Here is a 15,353-nt window from a genome sequence, read left to right on the forward strand (position 1 = left end):
TGCCAGAAACAATCCCAGAACTCAAAATGGGCATTCCTAATGCACTTGCATGAGTGACTGCATATGCTTTGGAATATACAGCACAAAATGGATTATTATTTTCATGTGGTCTGTGTGACCAAGGGGAGTCATGTAGAACATCTATGAACTATGAAAAACATTGAACTTCCTGCAGTTCTTATTGATGTATTACTACGCATTAAATAGTTACAACTGTTTGTAATCACCAATCATTTGGAATTGTCCCATATCTTTGTGGGTATGATCAGCACATATGAACAACCTTAGGATTTTACCTACTTTGAAAACTATAGCTTCATGCTACACATACCCGACACATCCAGCTTTTTGGTGTGATGCATCCTGGTTGTTCTGGAGAGGAGTTGTCTGCTGACCGATCTGAAACACAAAATATTTATATCACTGTAAACATCTTTCTTAGAGGTACTACCAAAAACATCAACTTCTCATACAAGCAATATGGTACCTTTAATTAAATGCTGAACATATGTGACATCAGCAAAGGGATAATGTTGAAGCCAGAAGAGTTTGGCAAGAGCTGAATGATACGTTTTAAAGGCAGAATGATAAGTTTTAAATACTCCAAAGACTGAATGAATATACATAATGGATGATGAATATTATACAAAGTACAATGAAATGATTAAGAATGGAGTGCTGGAAGGAAGGAAAGATAAGTGGAGGAACTGAGTATTCAGTAGCCAGTTACGACATGCAATATGGGTATCATCCTCTATACAATTCCAATACTATTTATTGCAGACAGGCATCAGAAGATCTGAAAAGCATTTACAATGGTAAAGGATTGGGTTGCAAATTAGACTCAGCAATCAGTGCCAACTGAAGATTACAGTTACTTGTGCATTTCTTATTTTGCAAGACCACATTATATTTTGATGATACACTGACTGAAATGGATGCTATGACCAAGTAATTAGAGGCCGGTGGGATGTGTTAATAAAACTTCATCTTTACGTGAGTTTATTTTCAGTACAGGTGAAACCCATTCCTAACGGATGTGTCTAATATTAATGAAACTTTTCAGATGGCACTCACAATGAAGCATGTCCACAGAACATGCATGTACAGCTTACTGTCATCTTTCAGATCCTGAAAGACCACAAATCATTGGTGTGAGGGACACACAAGTAGCACACTGACAGACTGCAATGACTGCAGAATGAGTGATGATGAGATGGACTGAAGACAACAGTGTGGCAACAACAGCATGCACAGGGTCCTTCCTGAAAGCCTATACTACAAGACTGTCTTGGTTGCAGATTTCTGGACCTGCTTTATCAGGTGGGGAATTGTAGGACTTCCCTTAACTCAAGGGTACACTACACAAAGGAAGCAGCTGCTCAGTTAGCAGAGTACTTGTGGAGAGCACACGCAGGTTTTTTAGGCTAGGTAGTAGTTTGAAGTACTCTGATGAACACTCGCCAGTTGATACACAAATAGTGAAATCAGACTGCATTCAAGTAAAGACACTTCAACGGTCAAAATTTTAACAATAAATTGTCATTGTATTCGTATCAGAGTTTTGAATTTACTGCCATCCAGGAAAGTTCTCATATTCACATTATTCTTGGAACCGAGCTGCCTGAAGCCTGACATAGAAAGCTCTGATATATTAAGTGAGTCACTGAACGAAAGAGAGGTTAGATGGCATGGGAGGGGGAAGTGTTCATTGCAGTTGACAAAAATATTGTCTCTATTGAAGTTGATTGTGACACTGAATTCAGGTGAATGCGTGTCACAGGTATGAGTGAAACCATGTGAACTGCTGGACACTTTTACTGTTCACACGATTCAGCCGTGACAGCTCTCGAATCATCCGAAGGAAGTCTGCAGCCAGCAGCACGCCACCATAGCAACTGTGGTTACTAAAGTTAATAAATCACTCAAGAAGGCTAGGAGTGTGTTTCTGATAGAAACAGCAGATGTATCATTGCCAGCATCTCATTTACACAATGAACTGAAATGACTTCGTTCCATTATGAGGGACACACAGGAATCATTGCCAAAGTTTAAACAAATTTTAAATTGCGGTATGGAGAAGGATGTGCCTAGTAAGTGGAGTAACGACAGAAAAGCCCCATCGTGGTATAACATCAAAATTCAAAAAATGCTGAGGAAGCAAAAGCTATTGCAATCTCAATTCAAAAGAGAATGTACAAATCGCAACTGGCAACGGTTAGTAGAGACTCGTGTGTCTCTGAAAAGATATATGCGCAAAGCATACAACTGATACAGTCCTGCCTTAGCAACGAATCTGGCCAAGAACCTAAGAAAATTCAGGACCTATGTTAAATCATTAAGCAGGTCCAAGGCTTCCATACAGTCATTCGTCAACCTGCCTAGAGAGGCAGCTGAAGATACCAAAATGAAAGCCGAAGTTTCAAATTTCATGTTTAAGGAACTGTTCACATTGGGAAATCTTACAAACATAGCATTGTTTGACTGACTCCCTTATGGGTGGCACAGGAATAAGCATCCTTGGCATACAGAAACAACTGAAAGAGTAGAAAACAAGTGAGTTGCCAGATCCGGACGGAATCCCAATTCGGTTTTACAATTAGCACTCTGCGCATTGGCCACTTACTTAGCTTCCATTTATGATTAATCTCTTGCCCAGTGCAAAATCCCAAGCAACTGTATATAAGAAGGGTAAAAGAATGGACCTGAAAAATTCTCCATGAAGAGGTTTGCAACAGTTGGAGCCAGCGGGCTACCCATTGAGGATATTGCCACAGATACTGCGCCATTGAAGCCTAAGTGTTCCTTTCGATATGTTGACGACACGTTCGTCATTTGGCTACACGGACATGAGAAACTAGACGAGTTTTTGGAGCATCTCAATGGGATCAATATCCAGTTCACCATGGAGGTGGAAAAAGATAATGCACCGCACTTCCTCAACGCCCCTGTCCACCGTAAACGAAATGGGTCCCTTGGCCACAGCGTCTACAGAAAAACCATACACACAGACCTGTACCTGCACGCCACCAGCTATCATCGTCCAGCACAGAAGCGCGTAGTATTACAAACATTGGTGCATCATGTAAGAGTAATATCGGATGACGATAACCTACCCCATGAACTGAGCCACCTACACAAGGTTTTCAGGAATAACGGCTACAGCGCCCATCAATCGAAAGAAGTGACTTCTGAGAAATATCAGAATAACACCACCGACGAAGAGCAGGAAAAGAAACTTGCTTTGCTGCCATTCTGTGGCTCTGTGTCAGGCAAGATAAGCCGCCTGTTGAAAAGACACAAGATCAAATAAATCTTCAGGCCTCCAACAAAAATGTGTCAATTACTGAGACCAGTTAAAGATGCAGTAGGTCTCAGAACACCTGGAGTCTACAAAATACCTTGTGAGTGTGGCCAGAAGTACATCGGACAAACAGTGTGCACTGTGGAACAACACAGGAAAGAACACGAGAGGTATTATCGCCTGCGCTATCCAGAGAAATCCGCATTAGCTGAGCAAGTGTTAGAAAATGGTTACCACATAAAATTTGACGATACCTCCGTCGTGGCTCGCACTAACAGCTTCAGGGACAGTTTAATAAAGGAAGCTATTAAAATAAAAATTACTGCAAACACCCTGAATAGAGACAGTGGCTTGCAGCTCAGCCCTGCATGTGATCCAGCGATCGTGCAGTCAAAGAGGGCACATCGAACACCGACTCAAAATACGCCCATATATGGCAATGACACGGGTACCAGTGACGTCACAGCCATCGGCTAGCGTATATAAGGGCGCACCAACAGCCCACTGGCAGCCATACCACTTGACAATGGCCAAGGAGTGCTTGGCCGAAAGCTTGTGTAGTTTTAAGCAATTGACACAATTCGAAACCCGAGAACATTTAATTCAGTGTTATCACTGCGAGACTCTGCATTCATTCATTTTGCCCTTTTTTCACAATACACCACGAACTATGAATGAAGGACAACAGGGAGATTCCACATTTCTAGATTTACAAAAATGCTTCACCCTGTGCCCGGACTTAACGAAGGCACGAACATGTGAAATAGGTTCCCAGATATGTGAGTGGTTCAGAGACTTCTTAAATAATAAAATCCAGTATGTTGTTCTTGACGGTGAGTGTTCGTAAGAGTAGGGTATCATCACGAGTGCCCCGGGTATGTGTGATTTCCTATGTACATAAATGATCAGGTAGAAAGGGTGAACAGCAATCTGCAGTTGTTTGTTAATGAAGCTGTGGTGCACGAGAAGGTGTCAAAGTTGAGTGATTGTAGGATGATACTAGAGGACTCACAAAATTTCTAGTTGGTATGATGAATGGCAGCTTATTCTATATGTGAAAAACTGTAAGTTAATGCAGATAAGTACAAAAAACAAACCCATAACGGTCAAGTACAACAGTAGTAGTGTCCAGCTTGACCGAGTCACATTGCAAAGCGATATAAAATGGAATGAGCATGTGAGGATTGTGGTAGAGAAGGCAAATGGTCGACTTCAGTTTATTGGTGAAATTTTGGGAAAGTGTGGTTTACCTGTGCAGGAGCCCGCACACAGGACATTAATGCGAACTATTCTTGAGTAATGTTCAAGTGATGGATCTGCACAAGGTCTGATTAAAGGAACAGATCATAGCAATTCAGAGGCAGCCAGCTACATTTGTTATTGGTAGGTTCGAACAACATGCAAGTATTATGGAGAAGCTTCGAGATTTCAAATGGGAATACCTGGAGGGAAAGTGACATCCTTCTCGAGGAACACTATTGTGAAAATGCTGAGAACCGCAATTTGAAGCTGACTGCAGAAAGATTCTACTGCCTTCGATACAAATTTCGCCAGTGAACAAAAGATACAAGATATTAGGGCTTATTTGGAGGTATATTGACAGTCATTTTTATCTCGGTCTATCTGCGAGTGGAACAGGAAAGCGAATGAATAGTAGTGGCACAGGACACCCTCTGCCATGCACCATATGTTTGCAAGGTGGTGTCATATGGCTGTTGATACTGAGAACTGCAATTTGAAGCTGACTGCAGAAAGATTCTACTGCCTTCGATATAAATTTCACCTAAGGACAGTGAACAAAAGATACAAGAAATTAGGGCTTATTTGGAGGTATATCGACACTCATTTTTATCTCGGTCTATCTGCGAGTGGAACAGGAAAGCGAATGAATAGTAGTGGTACAAGATACCCTCTGCCATGCACCATACGTTTGCAAGGTGGCGTCATACGGCTGTTGCTAAATTTGACTGACATTGACAATTACTTAACCAGCCCATGTCCCCTGGCCATGATGGATCAACAGAGGCTTTGTATTTAAATTGCTCATGCTGAGATAGGTACAGAAGGATTAGTTGTGGGCCATATATGCAGCGCAGTGTGGTTCGAACTGAAGTTTTCGTCTGCATGTCAGTAACCATATTGACAGCTAAATCAATTAAAATCTCGTGTGCTCTGTCAATGATAGGTGAGGTGCCAATTTGTACAGAAAAGTGAAAAAAATAGTATTATTGTGTTGGTTGCTATTTTTATCTGTGCACACTGTGCCATAATCAGGAGGTATCACTTCAAAAGGTTCGAGAAAGCACCCATTCTCAAGACCCAAACCTCTGTCTCTCAGAATCATGGTGTGGGGAACTATCGAATGTGACAACAGGATTGAATTGGTAGTGATCAAGGAGAAGCCGAACACTCAACAGTATGTGGCAAGAATATTTATCTCTACTGAAATACCCTTCAAACCCTTGGTGGGCACATTCTAGCAGGATAATGTGAAACCACATCAGTTCACACCGCAAATGCCTTGACGATTGTACATATCCTTGTACGTCACTTGATTTGCCACCCACAGAGAATGTTTGGGAAGCAATGTTAAAACATATTCTTTCACACCAGCCTCCAGCCAGAATTCTTCATGGACTGACATCATACGTTTCAGGAACATTTGGAGGCTGTTTGCTGCCAACACACGGGAGTATTTGTCCCTGTAGGAGCTGATATTAATGGACAGACACCATTTCCAAATGGAATAAAAGCTTAACCACATTAGTACCCATTACGTGATAAGCATCTCCATGAAGTTTACTGATGCTTCACAGTGTAACACTTCCCATTTCCTTCAGCATATTTCAAACTTGGGCAAGAACATACTGAGAGTCAGTGATTACTTGTTGTGTGTACGCACTCCTCCTCTCATCACCCATACATTATGTTAATTCTCTCACTGTCATTTTTAATATGCCTCCTCATCACTTTCTATGAACCTATCTTGACATACCGAATCCTACTTTAGATTTTCTCATTTGTCTCCACTGCCAACTTTTATTTCACATTGTAGACTATCAACTGTCATCTGTGTAGTTATTTAACTAACACAATTTATCTTTTTTGTAACAGATTCCAGTACTCTCCACTTCTAACACAGATCACTTTCTATTTCCTCATATTGTACCATCTTCTCTGGATAAGGTCTTTCCTCAGAGAAATAACAAAGCGCTCACTGTAAGAAAACTATTGATGAGGGGACTGAATCAAAATATGTCAAATGCCATCATCTAATATTGGTGCTGTGTTTATTGCTTTTATATCCACAAAAACAGGAGTGATAAGGGGTGTTAATGATTACTGAAATGTTACCTGTAATTGAATTTCAAATCATTTCATTTATTGACTGTTAGCACAGTGTTGGCCACTAACTGGAATTCTTGAAAATAAAAGAGCAATCAATACTGATCAGTACCAACTGATTGTTATCGATTTAACTGCTCCTATCAACCATTTCACCAAGAGCCTTCTTAGAGTGTGCATAATGCAATAATGACCATAAGACTAATGTAACTCTTTTGAACTTGATACCATACACAAAACTTGAATCTATATACATAACATCTGGACTGAAGTACAACTAAGAAGTCAAAGAATTGAAATGGTGTCAGTTTATGGTAACTGAGTGCTATCTTCCATTGCAATTATAAAATTAACAAAAATACTAATGCCCCTAAATAAGTTGGAAGAAATCATTTAGGCTAATATATGACGTCCAAAAACAGTCAGTGAAAACATATGTTTAGGGAAAAGAAACAGCAGTAGGAAAGAAAAAGGGGAGAGGGGGGGGGGGGGGGTGGCGGAGTAATACATGTTACAAATTTCCCATGTAATACACAGAAATCAGATTGATCCATTGTTCATTGTGAACCACGCCCTGCACTTCGGGTCCACAGCATTTAGCAAATGCATCTCAAATGTTGTCACTAGTGATTTATTAGCTCAGCAGTAATTTGCTAGCAGCATGCTGTGTCATGCCCACTTCTTACACTGACATTCCTGGTTTCTAAATACCAATTGAAATTAAAACTATTCTGGGTATCAAATTTAGCTGTTACTCTTCTCTTGCCTTTAACTATCATAACACTTCCTTCATAGACTACTGCTGCTAACCCTAGAATAACATCCTTTATTCATTCTTTTATAACACCATGTGACAAACAATGTCTAATACATTACGATTCCTCTGAACCGCATCAAATACGCCTTATTCCCATTCAGTTAACAAATGTTACTGGTATTCTGATTTTTTGAGATAAAAATATCCCTGTACATCTAGGCACATTTAACATTCCAGATACCTTCCAAGTTTAGCATATGTGCTTTTCCCATATTTTCCCCCAAGTCCCTATGTTCATTAAAATAGACATGTACGTTTTTAAAGATACAAGTTTTCGCTAAGCACAACCCACTGTTCAACAAAGTGGACTGTTTGGTGCTTCCATTTGCTGGAGCTTGTGCATACTACATGAACAGCTGAGCTTCCATCTTAAAATTTCCTTGGAAGGCAAAAATGGCTGATGAGAGTGTATGGGTTATTAGCAAATAATGTTTTATACCCAAATAACTGGAAAATATTATCTTCTAAGAAGGCATAATTAATTTACTAACAAATTAATACAGTTTTTCACAGCTTGTCTTTGAGAGAAGTAGATGTCCATTTTAATGGACACTGGAATTCACTGCTAAAAAGAAACAAATCTTCACATAACCCAAAACTTATCAAACCGCCTAACACCAGAGTGTGTGAAATATTGTAAAGCATTGCAATTCTGATTAGATGCCTGTTTAAAATACGCTATATGTTTTACTATGAAAGAGGCCCTTACAGATTAATCACTAGTAGATTTGTTGGTGAATGGAGGATGTTCTGACCTGAGCGCTCTTGCAATCATGAGGAAGATGACCCTATAGATTGCAGTCATTAGCAGCAAGCAGTTGTGGATGAAATACATCAAGAGCCAAAACATGCAGACGATTCATCAAGTGATGATAGAGCTGAAGAAGAAGAAGAAAATGACGCCAATGATAATGATGCTAAAAGTATAGGTGATGGGATTCCGAATGGAAACATAGGCAATGATAGGAGGAAATTTTTGAAAAAATGTGAGAATATGTTCTTAGAAGTAAACCCACCCTTCATTTTAAGTAGAATGAGATTTAAAGAAATTGTTGATGGTATACAGTGACCAGCCACAAATTGTTTCTAGGTTACTTTATTCAAAAAATACCATTACCAATTTCATATTTTTCAAAATTCATTATCAGATAGTTTTTTTCTTTCATGTATAGTTTTTTTTCTTTAGTGTTTTTATCAAAACAAATTATACATGGGTTTCCTGTGAGTTTCCCTAGGAGAAACAATAATTCACAATTACAAACGTGTAACCAAAATAGTTGCACTACAGATTTGTGCCGGAATACAACTTGTATGAAATTTCCATCTGGCGCATTTATTTTTGCAGTTTTCTTGAATTGAAATACACTCTCAAGAATGTTTTTTTACAGTCACAAATGTTGCAGTGCTTTTTAAACCACTTTCGTTTGGTCACAAAATGAATTTTCAATGTGCACAACATGTTTTGATTTGCAACATATCAAACAAAATACACAGTTTACAAAGTAGAGGAGTGTCAAAGATGCTGCAATGCAATGATACCAAGATACTCCATTATTTTTGGGGAAAGGCAGCCTAAATTACTTTTATGTTAGGTTGAAAAAGTACTTTACTTTAAATCTAGCGCATTAAATCCAAACAGAAATGATAAATATGTGGGATTTTGTGAATTATATCATATTTTATATAATGATAGAGATACAAATGTGGGCAAGAAGTGAATGAAAACTGTATGTACTATTTGAACATTGATGATGATAATACATTAAAATTTATTAGTATTTAGTGCCATAAAGAATACTGACTATTGTAGGAACATGCAATATTATAAGATCAGGTACTTGATCTCCAAATAGGTGTACAAATATTATTTATATTGGAGTACAGAAAGCACTTTCTGGAAGTTTTTCAGGAAAGGAGTGTTAGCCAATTCATTCTGCTCATTAATGACATTATCAGGGGAAGTGTTTTTGCGTGTATTTATTTCTATTTCCCTCCAACTTATCCGTAATGACTCCTTTTTCTGTTAAATATAATATTTTCTTGTTGCTTTCAGTGTTTTTTTACTGAATGGTTTTCTTCTGCAATGTGAGCTGCAACTGTAAATTTGTTCAAGTTCCCAAGCCTTAATGCATCAAAGTGTCATTCTGCCTCTTTGACTAATGTAGAATTTTGGGCATGAAACATGTTGGAGCTCATATTCTAATTTATTGTAGGGAGTCCTTGGAAAAATTTATGTCATTTTCTGTTGTAGTTTACTATTAGTAGAGAAGCTGATATTAGTATTTTTCTTTTTAGATAAGTTTGCAATTTGTTACGATATTGGGCCTATGTATGGGATAACTGTATATTTATGTTTGACTTCTGCAGGAAGCTGATGTCTTTTGGATTGAATACTGTGTAAACTGCTGTTCTGTGGTGCTATGGCGTTTGTTTTTATTTTGTTGTGGAGTTTTTCTATTATGATACGATTATAGCCATTACTATACACAACTGTTTCAATTAAAGTGATTTAATCTGTGTGATTCAAAGGTACCTTTTACATTCAGTGTACCATGGCCTTGAAATATGACATTTTTTGTTGGCTGGGATGACATAAGGAGTTGTCGATGTTGACATCTGTGGTGGTGGGTTTCTTGTAAATGATAAACTGATGTTTATAGTTAATGCTACAGATTTTAAGATCAAGAAAATTTTTGCTCTTATTTGCTTCATGCTCAACAGTGAACTTAATATTTTTATGCCTTTTACTGAGGTCTGTTGCCAGTGCATAAATTTCACTGTTTGTGCTATCAAAAAACAGGATTGTATCATCAACTTATCTTTTGCACTATAATACTTTCTTTGCGATTTATCGATTAGCTGAGAAATATTTCTGTTTCCAGAATGAGATTTTCACTTTGCAGCGGAGTGTGCGCTGATATGAAACTTCCTGGCAGATTAAAACTGGGTGCTGGACCGAGACTTGAACTCAGGACCTTTGCCTTTCACAGGCCAGTGGTAGAGCACTTGCCCGTGAAAGGCAAAGGTCCCGAGTTTGAGTCTCGGTCCGGCACACCATTTTAATCTGCCAGGAAGTTTAATATTTCTGTTCTTTGTGGTTGATGTAAATGTCAGCTATTATACCAACTAAGCTGCTTCCCACTGTCAAGCCATCATGTTGTTAGTAAAACTTGTTGTTGAAGCTACGAAAACTGTGCTTCAGGATGAGTGTGAGTATTTCTATGAATTCATAGGTCTCTGCAGTACTAATTTTCTTATACCTAAGCAGATTTTTTTCTTATATTGTTAACAGTCTCTTTAACAGGAATGTTTGTGTACAGATTGACTATGTCAAGTGATGCGAATTTAGCTGTGGGTGGGATGCAGATGTCTTCAAATGGTTCAAATGGCTCTGAGCACTATGGGACTCAACTGCTGAGGTCATTAGTCCCCTAGAACTTAGAACTAGTTAAACCTAACTAACCTAAGGACATCACAAACATCCATGCCCGAGGCAGGATTCGAACCTGCGACCGTAGCGGTCTTGCGGTTCCAGACTGCAGCGCCTTTAACCGCACGGCCACTTCGGCCGGCGCAGATGTCTTCAACAGAGGCTATGAGCACATGGGTGTTGTGTATGGTAGTGCTATTTTCAAAGTACAATATTTGGCAATGAGGTCTTCCAGCTTACGGCTTATAAAATATGCAGGTCTGCTACTTTAGTTAACTAAAGGGAGAATAGGACAGCTTTCTTTATGTATCTTTGGCTGCGCACATACTTCTAGTGCTGAGGATTCATTGTTATACAGCTACACATTTCATATGCGTTCGGTAAAAAGTTACTGTTACTTAGAAGCGTACAAAGTTTGGTTTGTAATTTCCTTGTGGGGTCAGACTTTATTTCGGTAATGTTGTTGCTATGGAAAAATTGTGTTTTCTCTATATATCCTTTTTATGTAATATGACAAATCAATAAATGCAACCCACATTGCAGAAGAAAACCATACAGTAACTAAACACTGAAAGTAACACGAAAATATTGCATTTAACAGAAATATGTTAGAGAAAATAGAAATACACACACAAAAACACTTTCTCTGATACTATCCTAAATGAGCAGACTGAATTGGCCAACACTAATTTCCTGAAAAACTTCCAGAAAGTACTTTCAATGCTCCAATATAAACACTTACCTGCAGATCAAGTAACTAATCATATTGTATGTTCCTACAATAGTCAATATTATTTATGGCACTAAATACTAATAAATTTTAATGTATTATAATCATCAATGTTCAAATATAACATAAGGATTTCACATGCTTCTTGACCACATCTGTATCTCTTATGTTATAAAAAATAAGACTGTAGTGCTGTAATAAAAAAAAAAGAATGTATTTATCATTTCTGTCTGCATTTAATGCACTCAATTTAATGTAAAACACTTTTTCGATGTAACATAACAGTAACTTATGATTCATTTCCTAAAAAATATGCCTATCTTGGTATCATTGGATTGCAGCATCTTTGACACTCGTGTACTTTGTAAACCATGTATTTGGTTTCATATGTTGTAAATCAAAACATGTTGTGCACATTGAAAACTCATTTTGTGACTGAACAAAAGTGGTTAACAATGCAGTCCATTGTTTCTGACTGTGAAAATACAAACATCCTTGAGAATGCATTTCACTTAAAGAAAACTGCAAAAACAAATGTGCCAGGTGGGCACTGCATCTCAGTTGCATTCAATTACAAATCTGCACTGCAATCATTTTGATTACACATTTGTGACTGAATAACTGTTCACCCTAGAGCAGCTCACAAGAAACCAATGTATAGTTTGTTTTGGTGGAGAAAAAAAAAAAAAAAAAAACCCTTCTGATGATGAGTTGTAAAAATTTAAAACCAGTAACGGGAGTTTTTCAGTAAAGCAACCTAAAATCATTTTGTGGCTGGTTGCTGTAATCATCAACTATTTATTTCATGTAACAGTCACGGTCTCCAATCATGTCTTTGACAAAATTGCAGAAATAGATTTGTTTATTGGGCATTAATGGCAGCTTTTGCTATAATAGGTTTTTAATTGATTTCACGTTTGCTGGCACCAGTATCCCTTCTGCAGTGAAAGGATACATTCCATGTATGGGACATGTGGGTAGAATGGGACTATTTTTCGTAATATTTTATTGCTGATGATGGAAGGAAAAGACTTAATTTACTAACATGAGCTAAGCTGAAATTACTGGCAAGTCACTGCAATTGACTGAATGAAATGTATGTGTTTTTAAGAGTCATCAAACTAATGTATTGTTCTTTAATACTCAAGAATAACAACGTACTTGAAAAAAGCAGCATAGGTGGCAGCTATAGCCAACCAGTTTATACAAAATAGATATTTTGCTATCTAAAGTAATGAAAAAGTAGTCAATGACCACAGCACCTCAGAAGAAGAGGAAAACAAACTTTGGAAATTTAGATCCTTAATGGACAGAGTGAAAGAAGGATGTATAAAACTACCACAAGAAACCACTTTGGCCATTGGAAAACAGATTATTTTGTTTACAGGCGTCTGCACTGTTAAGCAGTTTGCTCAAGGCAAGCCCAATCATTAGGGATTAAAGAAATTTGTTTTGGCTTCTCCTGTAGGATTTGTTATGGATTTGTAGGTGTACCTGGGAAAAGAACATTTCCTTGTTCTACAGATGACAATAATCTGGGTGTTCGAGTGTCCGCAGCACTTAGGCAATTTGAAACAGTCACTTATCTTCTTTGATAAGTATTTTATTTTACTGTCTACTGGAAACCCTAGAAGGAAAGGGCATTGCATGTTCAGAAACAATTATGAAATTTTGAGCACCACCAGAAACACACCTCACAGCAGATAAAATTTTAAGCAAAATGCCCAGGGGGCTCTTCAGTTTGTATGGCAAGACAATGTACTGTGTGTGATAAAATGGTACGACCTGAAGTCCATTCTGCTTGCATCTACAAAACTAAGTGTACAGCCTGAGAATGAACAATTAAAAATAAAATAAATAATTTAATTTAGATTCAGGTGACAAGAAATTACTTGTGTCTCAATACAATTTCAACATGGAAGGCATAAACCTTGCCGACAACATGATCAGCTATTACAGGGACAACGCTCAAACAAAAAGGTGGACTGTAAGAAATATTTTTCATTCTCTTGATTAGTAATTGCAAACATCTTTGTGCAATATATGGTGAACATGATTAAACTAAATGAGCCTGAAAAGAATATTCTGCAGTTCATGGCTTGCAAGATAACTTTGGCAAAGGAATTCGTAGAAAAATATCATGATACTTTCCTTGACACATATAACAGAGACAATGATAAATGAAAATGGAAGAGAAGTAATGACGATTGTACACCACCAAAGAGGAGGAAAAACAATCTTCCAGTCACAAAAAAAAAAAAAGTGTTCGTTGTGAGTACAGTGGTTGCAGAAAAATAAAAAATGTGTCAAACTTGTGAACCATATTTTTCTCTCTGCATACTGCATAAAAACTGTTTATCAGAGGTGCATGAGAGACTATTTTGGGAAAGAGTTAATGATCTGTAGTGTTGTGTTTAGTGTAACATATTTTTGATATATTTTTCTTAAGCTTAAATTATAAATGTTACATTTCCTTTACATTTTATTACTAATGACTTTCATACTGTGCAGGTAACAACTTACATTTACACAACAAAACAAAAATAAGTTAAAGATCTTGATAAAATATACAATCAATTCATTTTGGAATAAATATAAGCAAGCCTACTCATCCCTGTATGTCAAGGAAGAACTCTTTTTAAGTCCAGCAATATCTATCTATTCAAACCTAATGTCCACCACTTTAATCCTCCTCGTACCACTGGGCCCCACAAGCACACTGCAAATGCACATATCCTTGTTTTCAAAAATATTATTTTCAAAATGTATTATTTTCTCACTCTGAGTCCACTGTATCCAAAGATGATTTGTTCATTTTCATATTTACAACACATTAAAATTTATACATCATTTTTGCACTGAGTACCACTGGGGTCAATGTGACCCCATGTACACACTGGAAATATGTATCTCCCTTGTTTTCAAAGTTACTATTTTCAAAATATGCACAATGGAGATACATATCTCTTGTTTTCAGAGCACCTATTTTCGAAATATATGACTTTCTCCCTGTAACTCTGTTGTATCCAATAATGTTTTCTTCAGTTTTATATTTACAACATACTGCATTAAAATTTATTCATTGTTTATCACACTGAATACTGGGGAATTTTTTTTATTCTTGAATGTAACATTTATGAAAATACAATGATGACTGTTGCATTAAACAGTTGTAATGTATATTATTATGTTAGATCATTAAAATACTGCAAATACATCCAGTATAAATTACAATGGAACTCAGTGAAACAAAAAAATCTTGGCAGTACAACAGTTAATATGTCGTTTGTAATGATCTAACACAGTTCTGAGAATTTCATTATTAATACGTTGGCAAAATAGCTCTGCTCTGCTCCTGCTACTTCATTATTTTCATTCAATCATTAATTCATTCACACAAACTCTGATCTGAAAATTCCACCATCAACTGAGTCTTCCTTCTGACATGTGGACTAAGTGAAGTTATACATTAATAGGTGGAAGCAAATTTTCCTGGCTAAACCACAAACAAGTATGACTAGTGCTAATCTACTAAAACTGGTTATAATGAGAATTACTTCTAAATTACTTTATAGGCTCCCCATAAAATGTGAACCCTGGCAAGGTGGGGGTGGCTTATGTGCTTCAATGATACAAAAGCCATACTGTAGATACATCCACAACAGAAGGGTATCTGTGGAGGGGCCAGACTAACTCGTGGTTCCTATAAGCCTTCACAGTAGCTGCA

At 37.4% G+C, this 15,353-nt stretch overlaps 1 protein-coding gene across 1 annotated transcript in view; it reads right to left on the reverse strand.

Moving 5' to 3' along the window:
• The window catches only part of LOC124551041 (formin-like protein 20), a 99,985-nt gene that overhangs the window by 9,059 nt on the left and 75,573 nt on the right, over positions 1–15,353 (reverse strand). The window contains exon 7 of the mRNA XM_047125903.1: positions 332–399. Coding sequence (XP_046981859.1) covers positions 332–399 — 68 coding nt within the window. The remainder of the gene's footprint in view (positions 1–331; positions 400–15,353) is intronic.

Source organism: Schistocerca americana, chromosome 9, assembly GCF_021461395.2.
Source record: "Schistocerca americana isolate TAMUIC-IGC-003095 chromosome 9, iqSchAmer2.1, whole genome shotgun sequence".
Taxonomy (NCBI): Eukaryota; Metazoa; Arthropoda; class Insecta; order Orthoptera; family Acrididae; genus Schistocerca; species Schistocerca americana.